At 43.0% G+C, this 25896-nt stretch overlaps 1 protein-coding gene across 2 annotated transcripts in view; it reads left to right on the top strand.

The window, feature by feature from the left end:
• LOC144721228 (neuronal cell adhesion molecule-like) overlaps nucleotides 1–25896 on the top strand; it is a 267471-nt gene that overhangs the window by 151504 nt on the left and 90071 nt on the right. For both annotated transcript variants that reach the window (XM_078598675.1, XM_078598676.1), the window contains 3 exons: nucleotides 8855–9113; nucleotides 15155–15260; nucleotides 20948–21144. In XM_078598675.1, the coding sequence (XP_078454801.1) occupies nucleotides 9023–9113; nucleotides 15155–15260; nucleotides 20948–21144 (394 nt within the window). In that variant the 5' untranslated portion in view covers nucleotides 8855–9022. The remainder of the gene's footprint in view (nucleotides 1–8854; nucleotides 9114–15154; nucleotides 15261–20947; nucleotides 21145–25896) is intronic.

Genomic DNA, 25896 nt, shown 5'->3' with positions numbered 1-25896 from the left:
AACAGCCTGATGCACACATCTTCATAAATGGAAAATGTAAGACTTGGCACAGTGCGAATGTGGCCAAGCAACCCAAACTATGAACCATATTGTAAACCACTGGAGTTTGCACTACTTCAATGGAATAATAACACAACTGCACTAATTATCTCCTGAAGCCCCCTTATGGCGAGCTGACCTCAACATTGACATTTAGCTCCTGAACATATTGCCATACACAAGAATAGACGAGTGCATGGCAGGATTGTCCAAGTACCTTATGTAATACACTGACATTTAAAGCTCATATCCAGATATTTGCCTGTGATTAAACTGTGTTCTCAAGTGTAGCGAGTTGACGATCTTAGCTCAGTCACCAATGACCGCCCACGTTGTGTTACATTTTTATGTGCATTTAATTTGGTTACATTTCAGCTCTCGCAATTAAACAAATGTCGGTTTGAATGTTACGTAACACACATTACTCTTTAGTAGGGCAGATAGGAAAGTGGCTCCTGTACGTAAATCAAAGCTCACTTTGCGAGATTTCAAAAATAGTTCTGATATGCACTTTCATGGGCAATTCTCTAACATAGGGTTTCACTGTTATGCATGTATTCCATATGAATTATTTTTTCATGACATTTATACAATGTGCATAAAATTCAGCAAGAACACAACACATATCAACATTGTTTATGTAGGAATGGAACACTTCTATGTAAATATTCAAAACGTTACTTTGTGAATTAAAAATGGCTGTGGAATCCTATGGCAAAGCATGCGACAAACAATCAGGAGGGTGCGAGCTCAAATCCCAGTCAGGGCCTAACGAAGCCATCATCACTCTGTAGTTAATAAAAAATAATTGCCACTTTGTATGAAAGTCAACAGTGGCCATCCTGTAATGAGGGTGACATCCACCATGAGAATGTGGAGTTTTCACCACTGGCTTGGGACTGCTAACATAAATGATCACTGCCGTAATGCTCATTTGAGCAGAGAGACAGTGTTATGCTTTCCCTTTGTGAATAAAATACATTTTAGTCGAATTGAGGATTAAGCACTCCTGTGATAGCACAGTGCTGTCAAGTCAATGTGTGTTTCTTATGCTGGATTGTCTTGGCTCTGTGGTTGGTTAAGCTCCAGAGACTGTGCAGCCTCTGGATTAGGTGTCTCCCATGGGTACAAGTTAACGTGTCTTCGTGCTTAAATGAACACGGGCAGCTGTTAAATGTTCACCTTCCTGAAACGGTGACCCAGTATTGCATACTCAAGTATGCAAAAGGCAGTTAAACTGTGCACCTCATGTGAAAATATAAATAATGTATGGCCTGAATTTTAGAAGGTCGGAGTATATATAGATGAATTGTTACTTTTGCAAGGGAGACAACAGTTTACAGTAAATTAGTTTTATTAACCAAGCACAGTTGTTTGTAAATGGTATTGTGCAAATAATAATGTTTCTATCCCATTGAAACCTTCTTTGCCAGTAGCAAAATATGATAATTGTTTTTTTACCCTTTTATCTGGCAACAAAACTGACACCTTTTTTTTTACAAGGAGTCATGTTTGCATTGACCACAATACATGCGGTTGGAATGCAAACAAAAAACACAACTTTGATAATGTATGCACTGTCCTTGAAGTTGATTGGTCCACACCCGAGACAGCTTTTCTTAGAGCCTAGTCTCACATGGTGTTGGACCAGATGACGCCAAAAGGCGTCAAAAGGCGTCATCTGGTCCAACACCATGTGAGACTAGGCTCTAAGAAAAGCTGTCTCGGGTGTGGACCAATCAATTTCAAGGACAGTGCATACATTATCAGAGTTGTGTTTTTTGTTTGCATTCCGACCGCAGGTATTGTGGTCAATGCAAACTTGTAAAAAAAAAGTGTCAGTTTTGTTGCCAGATAAAAGGGTAAAAAAACAATTATCAATGTGTCTATCCTTAATGAGTGTGCTCATCTCCATTGATGGCACTGAGCTAGTGGTGACAATTCCAGAGGGATGATTAGACATGGCAACCACCAACCAAGATTTGAACTCTCTCTCAAAAAAAAAAGATGAGTTAAGTGTCCTAACCACAGCACTGCAATTAGGCGACATCAAAAGCCACACCCACTTAGCGACCAGCGTCTGACCACTGCTGGCTAACGTATTTAAACACACGCGGTCCGCAGTAGCCCCTCCCCCCCCCCCGGGGGGCACATAGACACGTGTCAGGGAACTTCTCGCAGCTGGACCGAAAGGTCTCGGACACTCCGGATGACCTCGCTCTGTTCCCCCGGACGCTTGAAGCTGCCGCGTCCGTCTATTGGAGGCGAGGCGAGCGAGAGAGGCGGCTGAAAGGGCAGCCCCCCCCCTCCCCCGGAGGGGTGTAAGGCTCGGGCGGGGGCCACTAATAACAGCGGGTGCATGGCAGCAGCTGTGGCATATGGGGGCTTGCATTGAGTGTCCCCCGCCCGGATGTGTGCGCCTGCCTCTGCTGCGGACGTCTGCTGCCCACTTTACGTAAAAGAATGAGGCTCACGGGGATGAGCTGGGAAGAAAAAAAACTGCACGGCCAGCCTAATGGGGTCGAGAACTTGTGGTGCAGGCAATTGGCGACCCTGCGCGCAGTGAATTTGCGAGCAGAACTACAATCAGTCATGTGACATTTTGACCTCCGCATTGAATCATTTGTTTGCTCTTTAGAAATGTGCCACTGTGGTGTATTGGGCATGGTGGCACATGCACTGTTTTTAATCCAGTGCTTTAGTGGCAGGTTTTGGGCAACATGAAGAGGTCACTCTGTGTGAGACACCCACCTGCACGAAAACGAGGTGCTATCATATTCTTATGTTTTTTCGGTAAAGTCACGTAGGTAAAACATTAAAATTAATAAAAGTAAAATAGTAGGTGCTATCAATTTGCAGCATAGAACGTAGGCCGTTAATCCATACAGATTTGTGAAGGTGTGAGTCTTATTCCCTCACACTTTTCCACGGGAGTTTATTTTGCTACACACACAAAACCGTATTTGGCGTTTTTAAGGTCATCCATCCCAAGTAAGTTGTGGTTCAAGTAAGAGACCCACACGAAAGCATGCGAGTTCAAATCCAAGCCATGGGTTGTCTTGGCCCTTCATCCCTCCAGAATCGTTTGTTATGAGTACAGTACTACCTTGTGAGTACCCTGTGGTGGTAGAGCTATGATTCACGGCCCTACCAATGTATCCCCCTCCCCACACCACAGTTGGGTACATTTCTCATTTATTCTCTGTCACGTATAAAGTCAAATTTTCTCTGTTAGCCTATATCTCACAGCATATAATTTGCTAACAGTTTGCATTAAGCCTGTGGTTAATTTCATGGGACACGTACGATTCAGTGCGCGTATTATGAGTTTCAGAAAAAAATGTGCAGTAGCTTGGTGGTTCTTTACCAACCTCACGGCCTAGTAGTTCTGTCTGGGAGTTCCAAACTCTCTGTGGGATACCAGCCCTTGTCTCCAAAGTACGGAATAATAAGCATGTGCTCCTGGCTATTTGTTTAAAAAAATAATGATGTTAATTACATGAAATTCCCATTATAACATGTTTGCCAGCACCGCTGAGGCCTTGGTTTAAATACAGGCAGCTAGCCATGATTAGAGGATTTGACTGCCATAAATTTCCACATAAGCCACTTCGTCGCGCTATAATTAGTGATAGCCAGGTCGCTTAGGAAAAAGAGCTAAATAGGTCAGTGGGCCTTACCTGGTAAAATAAATAAATACAAATATTTGGTTAATAGCTATTAAACTGGGTTCTCAAGTATAGTCAATTGCACATTATATATATATATGCTTTGACTACAGATATCATAGACAGGCAGGCCCAGCCTGAACATGACATTTTCCCTTGTGAACAAAAAACTTAGAAATAAGGAATACAAATTTGAACATAATCCTGTGATAATGGACCACATGTTTGTTATCCGCTCTGTGACTCGCGCACGCAAGTGTTACCTGACACATCCACGCATTATGACGCACTAAATATAAAAAAAAATCACGTTAAAACTACAAAATCGTTTATTACTCACTACATTCTTGGCACCCCTCACAGCTTTGAGCCTCCCTTGGAGGGACGATGAGTCTACTTCTGGCCGGGAGTTGAACTCGCATTTCTTATGCGTGTGGAATTTCTCCGTATGTGTATATTTGAAGGACAGCTTGTCACATTTAAAGTGAGTTCCCTTTCAAGATTGTATTATACACAACATTTTATTTACTTTAGAGCTATCTGTACTGGGTAGATAAACTGAGATGCCTATATCTTGTTTAAATGGATGCCCAACCAGCATAAAGATACGGGATATTTTTTTTCTCGAGGAAGATATGTGGAATTTGACCAGGGTTAGACGTATTATTGACCGGTATTGAGAATTTTTGTCAAGGTATCATGGTTAGCACCTTTGATCTTTATCGGACTTTTTTTTTATCTTCACAAAATATATATAAATTAGGATTCTTCATTTTTATAACGTTATTCCATACATGTTGCTTTTAAGTCAGTAATTAAATACTCTTAAGTCGTTGCGAGTTGTGTATTGAGGCTCATAGAATGCATACACTATGTAAAACTAAATTGAACACTGGCCATGAAATTTCACAATATAATCCATACACTCAGTGTCTGGGTAAACAAAACATGTCTACACACACATGCATATATATATTCACACAATTAAATAGGGTGTGTAAATACTATATGTACTCCACGTGCAGAACGTGTATTAAGGTCCTGGTTTTCCCAGAAACGTCCCTTTGTTGCAGTAGCTGTCCTGGGAAATCTGTAAATCTCTGACTCACGTTAGCGACTCACTGTGATCATTTTTTCCACGTAATTGTTATTATTATCTTGTTCTCAGTAGGCTAAAAGTCCCAGTTTTGTGTAATTTGTATAATAATACAGTCCTAAAAACGGCGCATTTGCTGATATTTCTCCCCTCATCTGGCACTCAAATATTCTTCTTCATCCAATGATATGTGGCAGTGTTTTAACCTCAGACGTGGCAACCCTCACATGCATATGTGTTTATAAAGTTTAACATATACGGTAAATAGATATTACCCCCCCTCCCCCCCCCCCCTTTAGACTTGGTGTTCATTCCATTCAGTGAGAGCCAAGTAAAACACTTGTTTTAGGCAGGGTGAATCTAGAGGTCAATGGCAGGTGCATATATTGTTATTGGTTTTATATATCACAGCATACATGATATATGGCATGCACAACTGTATGCAGACACACACATACAGGGTGGGCCATAAGTCAGGACACAAAAGGTGATCATATTTATTTTAACAAATCACATAGGGTTATTTCATTTATTTTAACGAATGTTCAAACCAATTTCAATTAACGTAAATGCACGCATTAATTTTCTATTTAAATTAATCCAGGACTCTTTTTTAAGTATTACAGCTGCCTTCTTGAGCATACGTAAAAACGAATTGAACTCGTTCGTCTTTGGTACATTTTCTTTCCATGTTCAAATGTCATCTGAAAAGGAAGAAGACGAATATATATATCGATAACGATAATAGAGAAACGTTGATTTGAAGAATAAACAACTTGCAATATTTTAATGTCGGTGCGAAAATAAATTAAATAATCCTATGTGTCCTGACTTGTGGGCCACCCATATACCGGTATATACCCAGTGACCTGAGTTTGATTCTCTGCTGCGGGTAACATCAGTGACAAGTGAAACGTAAACCGGTTCTGGGGCCTACCCCTCTTCGCGAACCCGCACTCAACAGGCGTGTTGAAGTATGCTCAAACAACCCCCACGACTGACACAGTGTGGGGAAGCCTTCGTGGATTTACAAGAGGGTTGTAAATGTGTTCATATAACATATATGTTGAACGTATAACACGGACAGCCCATTTACTCTGAATGTAACACGCGGGCGTGTGATCCATTGGGGCACCGCACTGTATCGAAGCAAGAGAGTAACTCCGATGGCAAGAAAAGCATTAACATTTCTGATGCCCCAGGCTAAGTTGTTCAAGCCAAAGCGTTCTTTACAAGGCAGAGTGACACAACTACCGGGCGAGAGAACTCCAAGCTGATTTTCACGACGAGTGGTTGATACCTTGTTGACAGTGTGGGCGATGGGGCATGCCAGGGTTTTCAAAAACTATTGTCTCGGAGGCGTTTGCCGTCCCTTTTTTTAGCCTGCGTTTTAATTTTTCATCTGATGATTCAAGTCTAACTGCTTTGCGGCCCTGTGAATGACGGGTATGGATGATGTCATAAAAACTTATATCAGCCAACATGGTGGTTCGTGGTGGTGGTAGTGGTGATGGCGCAAGATATACATTTGAAATAAAAGTCTGAGGTGGCCAGGTGGCTCACGGGATTCATAATGGGCAAGTCATAGTATGTAGAGAGGAACATTGACATGGGTTCAAATCCAGGTTTCAGACACCCTTGATTAAAGCAGTGGTCTGTGAAAAATAACATTGCTATATTTGACTGAGGCTGACCTTGTGTGGAGGCCTAAGGCAGGTTCAGATTTCAACGCAGGTGTGCATGGCCTAGAGCTGAATTGGAGTTTCCAGCATCATTGTAGAGTAAACTAATCACTGTTATATTTATACAGTAATATCAAGGACAATAAAAACCCCGTGTAGCCTTGATCATACTGTTGGGGCAAATTCTGTTTGCGAGCACCTATAAAGGCATGCACGGCGCACGAGAGGATTGTGTGGCCAAGAACACGTGTGGCCAAGAACACGCATGGCCAACTTCATCTCCGCAGTGTAATAGAAGAGTACAACACAATTGTCCCCCCCCGCACCTCCGATTAGCACGGTTGGCTCCGTATGGTGCGAAAGAAGTTCTACATACATACAGGTCGTGGGTGTTAGGGTAACGTGTGGGTACTGCCACCTCTTCCAAGGCGTCTTGTCAGCATAAATGCAAAGGCCAATATACCCACGAGAGGCGGGCACTTCTGCCAGCGGTGGCATGGGCAAGACATTGCAGCGTCGCACCTTTTGCCCTTTCATTTGTCTGAAAGCAGCAGTAGCAGCGTTTGTCCAATGGAGACAGTGGCTTGCACTATAAATATGGAATATTTTTTTTTACCCTGGATAAAGATCCCTAATACATATGAGCACTGCCCAGTGTTCATTTGAACAGGGAGACAATGCTAATTTTATATTCATTACACAAATAATTTACCATCATGATATGTGCTATTGATGAAAAGGCTTAGGCTTCCCTATTGAAACGCAAGAATCCTAAACCATTAAGAATTTTCCCAGAAGGGATTTTCCTTAATCATATGACTCGGTCTGTAACTTGAAAGTTAGGGCGGAACGGAGTGCTAGGGGAAGTAACTTAGAGAATGCCAATGGAGTGGCTTCAAGTGACGATTTAGGCACATGTGCAGGCTCTTACATATGTATGCTGTTGGAATGTATTGATGTTTTTTTTCTCATGTTGTTGTTTTGATGCGGATGTGTGACTACCCCCCCCCCCCCCCTGTATATCATAAGCTCGGAATGTGCGGCTCAATCATAATGAAGCATAGCTTTGTTGCGGCGCTGGTTTACTCATCGTTCCCTGTGTGGGCTTGTGAATGTCCGATTCACATTGGAGTCGCCCCGAGTCTCGTTTTGTCTTCATGCGGTCACATTTTACAGAAAGATTTTTTTTTTAAATGTGTAATGTAGTCTATGAGCTTTGGTTGTGAAGGAGAGTGAAACACGCTCCTGGTGATGCTCATCCATATTGGGGGACCGAGTCGGTGCTGGAATTTCACAATGTTGGCATCGGGCAGTTTGTCCACAGCGCAGCCAACTTTGACTTCCCATAAAGTATTAGAGCGATCATTTGAAGTGGCAATGGAGGGATGGTAGAAATTATAGGAATGAATGATTCTAACCTTCTGTTTGTGTGCCATATGTTGTAACCACAGATATTAAATTGCATATGTAGTGGTGCATATATGACAAAATAGTCGTTTTTGTTGCTATAGTCTCTGGTTTTATTTTAAAATATATATATGCATATGCAACACACACATTGTATAATGCCCTGCAGTGTGCCTTACAAAATAATTGGGGGAAACTATCATACACACACACAGGAAGCGCACACACATAATTATCTTGAAATTCTGAGCACAAACTAGCGATAAAGACAGGAAGTCAGAATGAAAAAAATCACAGCAACTATACAATTGTGGGCACTGCATGCGCAAAAAATCACCACCCCAACTACCACGGGAGCAAATTAGCTCCAAAACGAATGGAAGTGGCTGATCTATGAGTCTGCCTTTTGATTGCATGCATTCACTGCCTCGAATTGATAATACAAAAGCCTCTGATTGTGGCCCCCCATCACCCCTTTTAGAAGTGATTTCCACTCTGCAACGACCGCGTTGCCTTAATTCGGATGTCTTTCAATTTGCGGCAAAGGTGTTTGGGAAATAGTGGTCTCTCTTATTTTTTCTTCGCGGAATACCACCATTGCCACGAGCACCACCGCTGACCCTCATCATCGCCCCTCGCGGGTCACAGGAGGGCCCTCTCCTAGAGGTCGTGATGATCGGAGACGGGTGGTGTTCGGTGTTTCGAGCCGGCGGCCCTGATTGATGGTGTGGGTGGCTCTCGGGTCAGACGGGCACGCGCACAAGCGTGCGTGCGAGCGAGATAGGGGCCGAACGTTATTAATTTTGCGTCGCAGGTGACGTATGCGCGGGTGCTGCTATTGTCCTCACTGTCTGCTGCCCCTAATATGATGTTTCCTCACTCTCTCTTCCCCCTACCCCACTCCACCCCCCTGTCTCTCTCTCACTCTCCTCCCAATCTCTTGTTTTATTCCTGCCCTGCAGTTCGCCAGACTCACACGCGCACCGCGTGTGAGTCTGCTGAGTGTCGTGGAGAAATCTACACAGCAGCAGCATCAAGAGAAGCGACGCCGCAACTGATTTGTGGGAGTGCAGTGCTCGTCGCTTTATGTTTTACATTTATTTATTCAAGAACAAGTGGTAGCTGAGAAGATGGCTTCCCGTCGGAGGACGACTCTGTTTGAAGTAATGGTAGCACAGCTGCTTATGTGGCAGCTGTCAGCTCTCAATATTCCCCTTGACTGTAAGTACCCTCCCATAACATCGGTTTGATTAGTGGTCTGTGAAAGTGGCTGCCAAGGAGATTTCTGCCTTTGATTTTCTGTTTCACTTTCACGCTGGTGGTCCACCTTCACTTCTGTCTCCAGTCTTATGCTTACTTACCTGGCAGGGCAATATGTTTAATGATCTATTGAACACCATGTAGTATTTACAAATATGAATTACAATAACACAACTAAACTTAACTGTGTTTGTCCAGGAAAGCCTAAATTTGTGATGTATAGGAGAATATCACTGAGTCAACAAGACTTTTTTTCAGGACGATCCTGGCCAAATCTCTTCATGAGTGTTGGGCATTTGGGAGGAAACTGATAATTCAGAGAAAACCCATTGCATATGAGGGATAATAACATATGGATCCAGTTCACTTGCTGAACTGTGATTTCCTTACCAACTCCACAGGCCAGTAGGTCTGTCTGGGAGTTCCAAATTATCTGTGGGATGCCAACTCTCGTCTCCAAAGTACTGAATAATAAGCGTTTGCTCCTGGCTATTTCTTTTTTTTTCAATTATGTTCCCATTATAACACATGAAGAACATTGACAGAGTAATCTCAGTCTTGTAGTTGTATCAAATTGAATGTAAGGAATTATTTGAACCATTGGCTACCTGGATAAAAGTCAACTTTTATTGAAAACATCAGAAGACCCTTTAAAATAATTAAATTCTCATCAGGTGCCATGGTGTCAAGTGCAGTCTCAAACTTTTGTTATCCACTTCATCTCTCTGGCTTCTTCATGTGTATGCTATAAAAAAGGGACATTGCCTGAAACGTCGACTATTATGTTTCCTTTTAAGGCCACAGTGTTATTAACGAATGTGTTAAGTATTTTTTGTCTTATCTGTGCTTGTGCACCAACTGCCTACGCAGCATCAACAAATCATTTGGATAAAAAAAATAGACACTTATGTTCTTAAAATGTCGGGTAATTTAGCGGAATTATTACAGTGTTAATATGACCCTTTTCTCTTCTTTGTGCGTGGACGTTAATGTATGAAGCCTACATTTAATTAAATGCATTATTCACAAGTGTGTTTTATTCATGTGACATGCACAATGTTCTCTCTATCGCTTTCTCTCTCGTACTAATCATATTTCTCTCCTCTTTTTACGAAACATTCCTTCTGGGATAAGACAAATTGCTTGAAGAGTGTAAGTGTGTTGTTTGGTTTTGTGCTGTGTAAACCATCCATGCCTCCTTGAACAACTTTAGTATCAGTTTGGCTCGATAAAAATGTAATATATACACTTTTAACATAATCAAAATGCATTTGCACTGCTTTTAATTTGATGTAAATATTGTTAAATATCATTTAAACGTGCTTTTGCTTCCAAAACAATTTAGTTGTTCATGGATTTATCCACTCATAAAGCTTTGATCAATATCCACACAATGGTTCTGCATGTCGTTTAGTAACTGTTAATATTTGTGATTTTTCAAACGTTAGTTTAAAAAAGAGGGTAGTCCATTAAACTAACGGAATCATATAATTAAATGTACGTCCTCAATATATTGTTATCAATTATGAATGTTATTCAATACTTTAACTTTGGGCATTGCCGCCTGAGACTCCGTGAAGGTTATACAAATGTGTTAATTAACAGATACTATAGTGATGTCTATCATCCAGGAACGCTCTCAATGATTAATCAGGCTCTCTTCAAGAGGGGGCCCTGCTTTGAGTTATTTAGACAATGTCATTTCCTGATTGTTCCAGGAATTTACGTACAACTGAACACAGCAATAATGTCCAAGCATTCAAACTCCTCACCTCTCAGCCATTGAGCATATAAATTAATTATTGCTTTTTAAGAGTGCTTTTATGAAGTGTTCTTTGACCCAATTAATATTGTCTCCGATGCAAAGATGAGTGTTTTCCACCCAAATCTTCACGTGAACAATTGACATTCAACCCATTTCCATAGGAAAGCTGCATACCACAGTAAATCCTGAATCAATAGCCCGCTCGAATATTGTTAATACACAGCTTGCAGTCCGCCACGTCACAAATCAGTGAGCACTCTACGACGATTGTGATGGTGGCGGCGGTGGTAAAGACAACGATGAGGATCGTATGAAGACTTAAAATCCGGGGCCTTGTCTTAAACCGATAAGCACCAGCGATTTTTGCTGTTTTTTATTTCTCACCTCTGAGAGACCCCCCTGCTCCCGTTCATGATCTTTGTCTCGAGCCGTTGAGCTGCTTAATGGAGTTGAAATCCGTGCCTAATTCGAGGCGGGCATTTGACAGGACGCTCGGCCGAGATGATGGAGAGGCGTGCGGGGGGGGGCATTGTCTCAGTTCATGCCGTGCGGTTTTTACCCCGATTCATAATCCACCCAGGCATTAGTTTGTTTTTTTTCTCGTAATAAAATACCTTAATATAAAATGTGCACATGACGCAATCCATTTGCCGGCTTAAATAGATTACGCGTTGCGCAGGAAGAAATCTGCACCGTGATTGAGTTTTTGCCCCTTGGCTTTATTTCGTTCAGTTATTCCGTGTATATTTTTGACGGTTAAAAAATGAAAATTTACCGCATGCTCGACGAGCCCAATTTCTATGGTAGGCGAATTTGTCGTGATAATAAATCACATGCAATGCCAGGCAAACATCCTTTTTTTCGCATGCACTCTCTTGCACAGCATTGCTCGCACTAAATTCTGTTGACACGTATAAATTTGAAACACCTTTGAAACACACGGCCAAGGAAGTGATTCTTTGAAATTTAACCCGAGGAAATATGTCAAGCAAAATAATTATTTTCAATAAGAAAGTTATATTTTTGTTTCAGTTTCCGAACACTGTTTCAGATAACTAATAAGTAAGTTTATTTAAATACGTTCATAATTACACGAAAACAATGATCAACGTACAGAAATATATAGATAAATATTATGTAACGAGGAAATAACCTAATATGTTACGCATCTCTTTTGCAAGCCAAAACGAATATATATTTTACATCAACACAAATCTGCATCATCAACGTAATAATATTAACTTTTCATCATGCAAAGCAGTAGCCAAATTAATATAAATATATTGCAAAATTATACTGCGTGAAAACACGTGCAAATCCTTACCAATGCCGCAGCATCGTAGCTTCCGGAAGTCATCAGAAAGGGTAAAAATACAGTTCTGAACGATCATCCACCTCTGAAATAATAATAATATTGCACTTTATTACTGTTACAGTCTTTCATTTCCAAACATTCTTTATTATAACAGAAGCTACGCTACAACGTATAGGATTAACGCCATATCGCTGTTGAGCACTTGTTCACAATACTTGTGCCGTTGCATTGCTGTGTCGTGTTTTGTGTGCATGAACCATTAGTCACGTTCATATATACAGCACGTAGAACATCTGTATATATCATAAGTATGAGTCTATCTTCAGTGGGGTTGATAACATGAGTACCAAGGATAGGGATTTACAATTAAAACCACTTTTATGCAAACTAATCTCAAAGTTTTGTAAGAAAGAAGGGTCATTGACTCGACAGGCCACATCACAGGTCGTCGGTTATGAGTGTAGCAAACAAGGGAGGGAATGGAGTAGCGGGAAATGCACGGGGCGAGGGAATTCGACAACCCCCAGGAGGAGCCCACAGGGGTTCAATATGCACGAAAGACAAACTTCGTTGCCAAGAACAAAAGAATTACTATGCAGACACATTGTAAACTATCTTGCCGTCAGTACATGCGAACATTCGGTTGATGCTATTTTCAGAATCTTATAAAGCCTCACCTTTAAAGAATAGCACATTTAAACGATGATAGAATATGTCAATGGGGATTGAAGTCAATGTCAGTGTCCCCCTAGTACAGGGGTCGGCAACCAAAATAACAAGAAGAGCCATTTCTTTCCAATTCGGTACAAAATTCAGTATTTCAAGAGCCGCAATGCATCTGAGTACATACTGTACATACGTACATATCGTCAAGAAGCAGCCCGTAAAGAGCCGCATGCGGCTCCGGAGCCGTAGGTTGCCGACCCCTGCCCTAGTAGTTTAAAACAAAGGGGTAGTGGCTCATCTCCATCAGGAGTCCTGGATCAGTTGTGGAAATTCCATATTCCTATGGCCAAGATAAGTACAGTATGTCCATACAACAAGCACAATTGACTTCCAAAAAAGTTTAACTCAATTTATCAACCCCACACGAATTATGGACTGACAATATGTAACAATATGTGTGAAACTCAATGTGTGTGTGTTGCATATACAGTACGGTACTCCATACTCAAACGGTCGTACTTAATAAGATTTGTTATTCTTTGACGATAAAACATGACATTATTTGCCTGCTTGCATGCTTAAAATGAACATATTTTGCAGGTAAATATCTTCAGAAAAATAAACCCTGTTGTTATTATTACCAGAGGTGTGGACTCGAGTCATGTGACTTGGACTCGAGTCAGACTCGAGTCATGAATTTGATGACTTGCGACTCGACTTGGACTTGCATAACAATGACTTTGTCCCACCTATGAGATGTGGACTCGAGTCATGTGACTTGGACTCGAGTCAGACTCGAGTCATGAATTTGATGACTTGCGACTCGACTTGGACTTGCATAACAATGACTTTGTCCCACCTATGAGATGTGGACTCGAGTCATGTGACTTGGACTCGAGTCAGACTCGAGTCATGAATTTGATGACTTGCGACTCGACTTGGACTTGCATAACAATGACTTTGTCCCACCTATGAGATGTGGACTCGAGTCATGTGACTTGGACTCGAGTCAGACTCGAGTCATGAATTTGATGACTTGCGACTCGACTTGGACTTGCATAACAATGACTTTGTCCCACCTCTGATTATTACTGATTGTAGCTGAATGTGAGTGCAGATTTGGAAACGAGGCATGCTTTCCTGCACACACAATACGTTCGTGCATGTACGCATTATTTGTATATTAGACATTAGTAAAAAAAAAAAAATTTACCTTTGAGGAAATTTTACATTTCAAAAAGGGGATTTTGGTGAGTGTTAGACTCAGCAAATTGTAAGCCATTGAAAATAGAATTTGCAGTCAGATTGTCAACTTACCGTATTAAAAAAAAGAATTACAAGTGAGAACTAGACAGATGTTAACATTACTCACTCACGACTCAAAAATAATTGCATCTATAATCCGGTCAAGACGAAAGCTGTTCATTAAATATAGATAAAAAAAAGTAAAGGGGAGTGATTTTATGGCCTTCAAATGTAAATCATTGCAACGTTGAGCATAGAAAATGCTTCTAAGATTTGTTGATGCTTGATCAGAAAATCCCAACAAATATACTGCTATACAGCACTTGTGCATGCGTTGTATGAGGACACACACAAGATGCATGAAATTTGATTGATGACACCCATCACTCATCCAATTTGTTAAAAGTCCCCATCTCATTGTTGACATCACCTCCGTGCCATACGCATTGGCTGGCTTGGCTGTGTGGGGCCGTAGGGAAGCCTGCAGGCTCATTACTCGTCACCCATTAACGGTGTCCCATTCCCAATGGTGAAAACCGGCCCTGAGGCTCCCCTGACATCAATCTCGCGCCTCTGCCAAGGTGACAACACGTGCTCACCCGCGTTTCTCCGCACGCCACCGTCCGCACGCCTCCCTTAGCTCCCTGCTACTGCGCCGAGTCACGGCAGAGGAGGGTGTTAAGTGGCTTTGTCTAATCATCACCCAACGCGGGGCCGATAGAAGGAGATGTGTGACGCTGTGGTCAGGGGCGTGCATCAGGAGTGGATAGGGCCAGTGCAATAAGAACTTCATAGGGAATCAACAGTGGCTGTCCCATGGAGAGACATACAAACGTGGAATTTCCACCGCTAACCGAGGGCTTGTTTGAGCAGGGGGACAGAGTCCGTGTACAGGTTGCCTACAACGCGCGTAGTATTTGTATTCGTGTACACGTGTGTGCGCTCATTGTTTAAGCGGCGCTGCTGCTGCTGCTGCTCAAATAACAGCGTTACCTTTGTTGCCACCTGCAGTCAAACAACCTCCAACCATCACGGCTCAGTCACCAAAGAACTACATTGTGGACCCCCGAGACAACATTGAGATTCAGTGTGAAGCTAAGGGCAACCCACCACCAAGGTAACACGCACGCGCACAATGACAATGAATCCCCCGTATAGCTTCAAAACGACTGTTGGGGCAAGTGATTTTATCGAGCGCCTATGAAGGCCGGCACGGCACATTAGGAGGTGGGTGGCCTGCACCACGCCTTGCCGCCTTTGTCTCCCTCGTGGCGATGTTTGCACACCGCACCCGGTACTCATTTGACGCTGAGTCGACTTAGGGGTGGCCCAGGACCAGTTCAGATGATTTTCACTGGTGATGATCTTCACTGGTGTTGGCAGTGAGCGGGAAACGAACTCGGGTTGCTGGGTTCATTCCCACACACGCACGCACGCACACACACACATAAGCACACAAAGACATACTGACACAAACCCAGAGCCAAGGTGCAATGTCGAGAGTGTCAGAGCAAGTGCTGTTAGCATAACTCTCTTAGGGTTATCGTGGTGGCTGAGCATAATACAGGAGGTTGTGAGAAGAAGAACAAGAAGCATTGCATTAGCAGGGTGGGTTTTTTGATGGATTTCATAAAACGCTTTTTAAATGTCGAGATGTCAACCGTAGCATTTGAAAGATTGTTGTTTGAGGCAGGAGTAATGTCTGTTAATGCACGGGTCAGAAAGGTGGACTCTTACAAAGCAACTACTAAATAAGCTTTTGGCTATGAATGGTGGTACATGTGGAAAATGTGAGAAAGTTAATGGAGGAAGGATAGGGCAAGCAATTTGGAAGATGGGTATTTTAAAAAAATTCTGGCCTTTAAACAGATGTATGTGAAACATGCTCGGAATTTCGTTGAAGAATAGGGTAAGCAACTTGGAAGGTTGGAATAGAAAACGGCAATGTGTACTGAGGAACGGGAGGTTGCAATGGGTGGGGCATTGTGTGCAGTTAGGGCAGGATACTGAAGCAGGCTTTGGATGCTCAGGGGTGGGCAAGCAACCTTTGTGGTAGAGTATCAACTTTACAACAAATATGGGATCTTGCTGATGAAAGGACGTGATGGCGAGATGTGGGGGAATCAACAGCATTGACTATGATGACCTCTTGACCCTTGGTGGCATGTAAAGAGGAGATGTGGCCAGCACCATTGTTTTCTTGACAGTCTTTGTCTTCCCATTTCTCAGGTTCATGACCACTCTGCACGAGTTACTCAGTTCAGGCTGAGTTGACCTGGAGAATACTCGATTTTTGGATTTGGTTGCCGATTGAATTTTATGAATTACATTAAAAAATAAACCTGTCTCCTGGCTAAAATGAGTAAATGGGTGGAATATCCAGTGGCGGAGATTCCACATTTACAATTCAGACATTCGTGGCTTGATAGGAAACCGTTGATTAGCTACCAAAAATTGGCAAATATTGTATCAACCCCAAAAGGATGATGGGCTAAGTAGACCACCAACTGAGATTTAAATTCAACCGTCTCAATTGTTTCTATTCTATTCTTGCGTATGTCAATATAAGCATGCGCTAAATGTCAATGTCCGCTAGGCATGAGAGAGCTTCGGGAGAGAATTCATGTCGTTACTATTCCTCCGTTGAAGGAGTGCAAATTTCAGTGGTTTATGATACGGTACATAGCTTGCTTTGCTTGGCCACAATCATACAGTGGCCTGCCTTTAATTTTCTATTCATGGAGCAGCTGTGTGCATCGGCCTGTTAATGTTCTGATGCCGTTGATGGTCCCACCGCCGGTATCTTAGAAGAATGTCAAAGCCAAGCGGTGTCATTTTTGGGTCTCAGATGAGGTATTCATTCTGGTCGTCCACGTTCTGGATCTGGGTGAGATTAGGATGAGACAAGTCCGACCTAGAGCTACTGTGCTTTCAGGTTAATAGTTTATAATCATATGATAACGACTTTTTTATCTTGGAAAGTGCCTCTGAGTCATCTAGTAAGAATGTTTAAGCTTCTAAGGACAACCTGTGACTTGACGGGATTTCACTTGCATTGCCTTGTTCTCATAAATCTAATAACTTTCCAGAATCGGAAGCATTTAAAACACCTCAACGGCACATAAACCACGATTCATTTCCATTTGCACAATGTTTCACGTTAAAAATGAAACATTTAGGCATTTGTACGTATAAAGTGAACGACGCAAAAATGTTGTCTTAATCAAAAAAAAGGAAGCTTAAAAATGGAAGGCCTCTCAAAGAATCTTCGTTCTCAGAACGTCAAGGAAAATGGTGGTAGTGTCACATATCCTAAAAAAAATAAAATCGCGTAAAATAATGGCAGCACAGTCTTGCGACTATCAAAGCAGGGACATGTAAGGGAGCACAGTCGATGACAGTCTCTCTTGAAATGCAGTGGATGGAGAAAATCACTCAACCGTGATCTTGCGAGGTTCCTTTTCGATCTGGCAACAGTCTTGCAACAAAACATAGGATCCATAGAGTGTTTGGATTTGCATTAAAAATAAAAAATAAATCCTCAAGGAAACATTTTTTCAACCCAGTTGAGTTCATTGCTCTTTATTTTATTGCATGAAAGTCCACTGGCACAGAAAGTCTCGTTTAGAGCTGGGATATCCAATTATTAAAGTAATCAATTATTAATATCAGTTTGATTACTCAACCAATCGGATAGCACATTTGACAACCTCGGTTGTCAAATGTGCTGCTGGACGGGAGGTCAAGAGCTAAACCTTGGTGATGTAATCCGCATTATCAGCCGCGTCACGCGGGGCGTGGCTCGTCCGTGGGTTCCTGCCTTCATGCGGCACGGCGTGGAGGAGGTTGCCGTCTTTAAATGGGCCCGAGTAATCAAACACACCTAAAAAAGCACTACAATTTTTAGTAAATTTATCGACTTAACCGATAAATCGTCCCAGCTCTAGTCTCCTTTGCAACAGTGACCTTGATTTATGCAACTGACGGACAGAATACAAAAACACGCGTCCAAAAATTCCACTCCACAGCCACGTACGAGGGAGGCATCCACCAGTATCTCTTCACATCGCAGCCACCCACATAAATCAAGGTGTTGTTGCTTAAGAGGGACCCGTGGTAAAACAATACCACCGATATGCGATGTCACATATCCACGCGGAAATCTTATGCTGCCCACAGCTCTTTTAAAGTGACACACGCCTGCTCATCAATTGCGGTCGCGTTTGGTGATGGGTGTGTGTGGGGGGGGTGGCGTTTGTCCCACTGGGAACGTGGCGTCTAAAAAGCTTTTGGTGCCGAGCGAGCGGAGAGCCCAATGTAATCACACTCGCGTAATGCGCCGCTGTAAAAGCATTGTCCCATCAGCCCGCTTACATCAGCACTGTCATTAATGCCTGCCACCGTGTCGATGCGATTGCCAACCGCACTCCTCTCCTGCCAGAGTAAAGGCCACGTGCCACTGTGCGTATTAAGTTTTTTTTGCACGTCTATTGGATTATATGAAACGCAATAGCCTTGACACATTATTTAATTACCGTATCATGCTTAATCTATACTGCCCATCTGCTACTGGCCAGATTTTATTTCGTCTGAGAGGTGTAATAAGGCTGAGAGTCTCGGCAGATTTTAAGCTGCTGTGTTTTGGTGGTATCATTGTGAGCCCAGTAATTTTTCTCCCACGAGTGGGCTTTTCCGACTTTTTGAGATATGTTATTGTGAAATCTTCCATAAACCCAGCAGCAGCATCGTTATTATTTTCCTCATCAACATCATTTTGAGCAGCTGCAGTAGCAGCAATCATCATTATAAAGACCGTCAAGCATTGCTTTGCAACACTTTTACCCATAGATTGTTCACTGCCTGTCGAGCCCACAGAAAGCAACCAGAAAGTGACAATGTATGCAATGGTGTTCTTCTAATTGTAGCTGCCAACACTAGCACACACTCGAATAATGCTTTTGAATAATGCCACCGTTTAGCCAAAGTTACCCCTTTATATTTAAAATGCCAATTAATGCATCGCAATGAGTTCTCACCTGCTAAAATAATCTCACCCACTCACCGATGTATTATTAGCACCGCAAATGGACAGAATTGTTTCGATAAAATATCACGCAATTTCAGAAAAGCCCATCTGCTTTACGTCACTCGCAATCATTCTGAGGGTGACGTTAGTGCCCTGGATTTGTTGGCCGCACTTAGCAGAAGATAACCAAGAGAAAGGCTCACGATGTGATGAAGATCATTACCAGCAGTGGTCGGAGCCCTATAAGAGGATGAAAATCAGCAGCTCACTCTATACGGCTTGACACGGTATCACAATGCCACCAGAAATTGCTATGCTCAGCTTTTTGCCTTCTGCATTTGAGACACCAGACTAAATGTAACAGTAAACAACTGTTGTGCATTGTTTAAAAACATATCTTTAACATTTTGTTTATCAAACAAAAATATTTTGAGTGTGCCTGGGAAAAAGAAGTTGTATTTTTAATGCGTAATAATTATTTTTAATGCTGAGGGCAATAAAATTGCCATGATTAGAATGTGATCCCATCTTCTTTGGTTAAACACTAACCACATGGAAGGCACTACGATTAAAAGTTTGACTTTAAATTGTATTGTTGTGAGTTCAAATCCCAGCCAGGGGTCAACTCAGCCCATTATTAATGCTGTTTTGTGTCTAATCTAAATTGGTGCATAAATTGCCCCTCACAATGATAATGTGGAGTTTATATCACTATCTCAAGGAATACCAAAAATAACCACACAAAAATACATTACATCTATGTTCTGATTGAATTTGATTCATTTAACTTCTTATGTATAAACAATGTTTGTACATTTGCATGCGGTGAACATTTTTGCAGAGCATCTATACGGCATGCCCCAAATATGGATAAAGCGGTCTGCAAAGGCAATTTAGAATTAGGGATTTGCGTCATCAAATTAAACTTCCATTCAGAATTCTTGCAGGTCAGTGTATATGTCTTGTGTGTGTGTTAGGGAATGGCCCATGGAAGATAATTTAATACAACTACTTCTAAGATCCCTTCAAGTGATCTGCTTATCCATGGGGGTGCACTGTGCCACATGCCTTGCTGCAGAGAAAGTCATTTGTGGAAGTCAAACCGATATTATTATTATTTTACTTCTTACAGCTGCTATGTAGGCAAAGTAATGCAGAAAAATAATGTGTGTGCTTATGTATTCGTGATCATGCTGAGACCATTAGCTCACTACAATGAAACCCCCAGCTTATCGCAAGCAGCTGGATGCCTGCATTTGAAGCACTGGATCCCAGCGGTGCCAGTTCAGCACCCTGACCGAATCTACCCGGCTACTTCAGATTGTATTGTTTATTCCCGGACACTGGAATAATCCATACAAACGCCTGAGTGTGTGTGTGTGCATTGTTGCCGGTTGGCTAAAGCACAGCAAGTTGGCACAGTAGGGGTCACAGGTGGAGCATCAGCCAGTCATCTCGGTCATCTCAGTCAGTCGACCCGTGGCACCTGGGTCTGCCCCGTGACCTCCTGCCAGCGGGTGTTCGACACATCACGTGGCCTTAAGGTGCACATGGTCTGACACAAGTGTCGTGGTGACGTCACCGCCACTTAGTGGCGAATGGCGGTTGTTGTTGTTGACTCTGCTGAGACCATCAACTCAGTTACACTCCAGCACCTAGTTTCATCACTGACAGGTTAGAAAGCCAGAACCATACTCAGGGCTTCAGCACTGCTGAGCTCAGTGCTCTGCTCCCCGAGACCTTTCTTCACGATGTGCATTCGACGATGTCTCCCGCAGCTTCCACTGGACGAAGGACGGCGTCGATTTCCACCCGGAGGCCGACGAACGCGTGCAGATGCGCGCCGACTCGGGGACGCTCGTCGTGGACGTGGTTGGGGGCGGCCGGGCCGAGCGCTACGAGGGGGAGTACCAGTGCCGAGCGAGCAACAGCGGCGGCACGGCGCTGTCCGACCGCATCACCGTGCAGCTCTCGAGTACGGGGGCAGCGCACACACACACACAGAGACAAAGATCCCCCGTATAGCCTTAACAGACTGTAGGGGCAAGTGCTGTTAGAGAGCACCTATATACACGAGGGTGTGGGTGGCCAGCACCACGCCCGACCGCCTTTGTCTCCCCAGTGGCGATGTTTACACACCGCACCAGGTACTCATTTAAGGCTGAGTCGACCTAGGGGAGGCCCAGGACCGGTTCAGATAATCGTCACTGGTGTTGGCCGTGAGCGGGAATCGAACCCGGGTCGCCAGGTTTATAGCGCAGCGCGCTAACCGCTACACTGCCACTCCCCACTACATTCCAAAAAGACCTACATCTCTGCTTTATTGACCTGGTCAAGGCCTATGATACCATCAGTAGGACTGGGCTCTGGGTTGTTCTTCGTGCTTTCGGAGTCCCTGACCCACTACACACACACATGCACACACACACACGCGCACACACACGCACGCGCACACACACGCACGTGCACACACACATGCACACACACGCACGTGCACACACACACACGCACGTGCACACACACACACACGCGCACACGCACAGCAGCAGCAGCTACAGCCTCCGCGACATTTCGCTTACTTCACACCAGCGGCATTGCTGCTACAACGTGACTAATACTCGTAGTCTATAAGAGTGGTGATTCATGACGATTGAGTCGTGCAAGCAGAATTATGCTGAAGGGACGCTGTTGTTCGAAACGGCTTCACGGTTTTGCTTGTCTTGAAACAACGCCGCTGAAATTATGCACTCTCAGAAGAGTGTGCGGCTGATGAGTTGTGTAAACAAAGCTACATAAAAAATATATCATATAAATATACATTATACACATGTAATATACATTGTATGAAAATATAATTATCTTACATGGAGAGATGGATATGTGAAGAAGACCTGTTGTCTGATTATTATTATTTTTTACAATAATAGCTCTCGTGCTATTACACTACTAACAATAGCAGTCGCGGCTACTTCTAAGAACGCAAACACGTTCGTCAGCGCTGCCTTAAAACGACCAAGTCGACACCTGGTCACATTTTATGCAACGGCGCACAGAGAGGCCCCGCTCTGGCTAATATACAAACAAGCCCGTAAACGCATCTGTTGGTTAACGATCGTAACATTCGTGATTGCATCCTTATTTCTCGAGCCAAAAGACAAGTAGTAATTTATCACGAAGCAGCGTTATGGTCCCTTAACTGAAAATGTCAACTTAATTGTACACCCATGAGAATCACTTTATCAGCTAAACATGGCCAGACTAAACATGAATAAGTGGTTGCCTAAATAGTTTTTTTTTATGCTGGAAAGCATTTAAAAAAATTACCAAACCATGATATATGTAATGATAAAAACACATTAACCAAAGTATGGCATTTTGCATGACAATTTATAGTTAAATGCATTTAGATTTGCCATGGAAACCTTACACGTGCACATTTTTTATTCATGGATTATACAAGTGCATACGTATCTCATCTATATTGTTATGAACTCACCAGCAATATATGTTGAAATAGAGTAAAATACAGATTCCCAGTAAGTGATAAAAACATAACACTGGCAAAAAAAAACAACCTCACCGGGGCATATTGTTTCTAACCATGCGGGCACTTATCCATAACATAAATCCTTGCGAGATTGCAATAGCAGAAGTTTGTGTTTCATGGTGGTAGATGACACACTGGTGTCCATAAAGAGGCACTTACTGAGCACAGTAATCGGAGATACCAATGTGGCTCAATTGGTTAGCACATGACTGACCCAGAACATTTATGTTTGCGATAGTAATTATCATAATTATTTGCAGCCCTTTGTCCACTGCTGGATGAAGGCCTCCCCACATCTCTTGGCTCTGGGAGTTGTTTGACCATGCATTGCCATGCTGGTCAGTGTAGTTGTTGGAGGTTTGGCGTTCAGAGGGCTTCTCAGCAACGGTTCAGATATCATCCACCGCTGTTGTCGGTCGATATTATCCAAGCCTGGAATTCAAACTCAGGTTTAGTGGGCCAGACCATTACAATTAGAATGCATATCGCGTCTACATGCGACCAAGATACTACATAGGGACAGTTGGCATATTTATATTGAAGAGGGAAAAGGGGAAGTCAGTCGGTGATAGGCAGAGGTAAAGAGGAAGATATTGAGTATCGGCTTGAACAGGGACAGAGTCAACAAGCACGGTAAGCTGGGGAAAGAGACTTCTAGACTATGGGGACAGGCAGTGTGCAAATACTAATTTAATTAACTTTCCCAGGAATGAATGAGTGAGTCGGGAGGGTTCCGTATTGGGATGTTTGGCCAAATATATGTTAGGGATCGTTTTTCTTTGTGTGCAATGAAATGAGTACCCAGAGAAAACCCACGCATACAAAATTATAATATTCTAAAGTGGGTTTTTAAAAAAAACTCACTTGTCGGACTGTCATCTCTTTGCCACCTGACAGTCAAGCACCTTGGAGAGTTTCATGCATTTATATGATCCACCAGCACCTACATCCACAGCACTGCATCACAGACACGCACTAGCACACCCAGCTCTACACACACTCCCCGCTCTCCATATCGCAATAAATAATACTCTTCATTCTGCTTATCAAAAAGTACAGCATTTCTTTACTTCTCAATTACGTATGTATGATCTCTTTGTCAACGTTGTCCAAGAATGGTCCAATGTCATTCCTCATAATTCCACGTAAAACTATAAACTAAACATAGTTTTTTTTTTATCAGGTAAGGCCACTGAGCTATATAGCTCTTTTTTCAGAACCGACCTGGCCACAAATGATATCTTAATGAAGTGGCTTTTCATCACGTGGAAATGTATAGATGCCAAATACTCCAAACGCATGTTTCTAAATGTGGAGGGAAAAACCCGGAGGAACTAGAGAAAAATCTACACGACCACGAGGAAAACACGCAAAGTCCATATATACAGGCGTCATGGTCGGGATCGAACCTGCGACCTCCTGTATACCAAGCGAGGTAGTTAACATCTTGCCACCGTGGCGCCCTAACTGGTTGGCGCCATGGTTTGAACGCATGGCTCACAAATGTAAGGTTGCAAGTTCAAAGGTTGCGAGTTCAACCCAGTCGGGAGATGACTCAGCCTTGTATATGACTAATGTAAGTACCACTTAGTGGAAAGTCAGCAGTGATTATTCTCTGGATATATTGCTCCCCACCATGATATCGTGGAATTGCCACAATTGGCTCAGGGCCACCAATGGAAAGGAGCACTGTCCAAATGCTGGTTTGAGCAGGGAGATCAAATAACTTGGCTGGATATGATTTCAAAAGTATTGGAATGTTCACAAGAGCCAGTCAGCTGTAATGGGATTGAACCGAGTTGCTTTGGTCTTGCTCGACAAAAGGCTTACAACTTTGCAATCATTGTCTAGAGATGCCATGCTATCTGGTGGCATCATCTCTGCGTTGTGGGCAAACCTTAAGACCCATACGTTGGTGCTCAAATAGGTGGATTCTAATTACAGACCAAACTGTGTCCCTGCTCAAACACACATTTATACAGAGAGGGCCTCTGCATTTTCATTGTTTAACCAATGCTGACTTGCAACAAAGTGGTGTACATTTTATTGTCCCTGATGAAATGATTGGCCGAGTTGACCTCCGATTGGCATTGGTGCTCGCAGCCTTCCGATTGTGAGTTCAGCTCTCTCCAAACACTACCACCTGCCTAGATTAGTCATTGTAATTCATTCAAACGAGCATGATTTTTTATCATTTTATTTTTCACCACGGAACTAAGGCCTGCATTGTTTATGTGCGCATATGATTTCGTCTTGATTTTCACTTCATGCGTCTCTGCTTATGTTTTTCCTTTCTCTTTGTTCTTTTTGTCTTTATATTTTGCATTCTTCCCACGTAAGGCATCAACTTGCTTCTGCAACGTTTAAGAGAAGGTACCTGTAAAACCAATCTCCTGTGGAAATCACTGCCCTCTGGTGTTCCAATTCCGACTCGACTTGTTATTTTCACTGGCGTCGCTCCTTATTCCACTCCTTTGCTTTTGCCACACGGTGTGCGTTAATGCATTGTGCCAATTACGGCAGCCCCCCCCCCACCCCCCGTTTTGTCGTGTAGCGCCAGCTGTCAACGTGGCCTCGCCTTTACGAAGGGGGCGCTGACCCCTATGGCGCGATAGCATCACCACCGGAGTGGCCAACGAGCCAACACCTGCCCTGTGATTTTTCTCAGCGGTCCCATTGTTCGAACGGGTGCAACGAGAGACGCGCGTTGTGCAATGCCTTTCGCGCCGGTAGGATAGGCTTCATGGGAAGGGTGCAAACGTTCACAGCTGAACCAAGGGAAGCTGTTGGCGATTGCAATGCAGCTTACGGCAGTGCTTGGCCAAAGCACAGCCCTTTTCAGTCCCCAAACGTATTTTGCCCAAATGTTCACACGCTTCCTTTTGAAACTTTCCTCTCTCAGCTCGCAGCAATCGAAGATAAATTTTCGTCAGGTTGTGCCGCCGACTGAATAAAAAATACGGATTAAATGCCAAGTTATGCGATCTCTTTGAATCACGTTATGGTGTCATTATAGATATAAAAATAGCAAACATTCATTGGGTTTGTATAAAAAGGAGAGGGCTTTTTATTTCTAAAGACTACTAGAAGGATTGCTAAGTCAGTTGTCTTGTTCCCTTGCAGAACACAGGAAGGGCACAATAAACCCTTCATGAAAGGTGCTAACTTTGTAGTCAAATT

This window comes from Lampetra planeri, chromosome 11 (assembly GCF_965212315.1).
Source record: "Lampetra planeri chromosome 11, kcLamPlan1.2.h2, whole genome shotgun sequence".
Taxonomy (NCBI): Eukaryota; Metazoa; Chordata; class Hyperoartia; order Petromyzontiformes; family Petromyzontidae; genus Lampetra; species Lampetra planeri.
The sequence above is the reverse complement of the archived record's forward strand: the minus strand, read 5'-3'. Positions and strand labels throughout refer to the sequence as shown.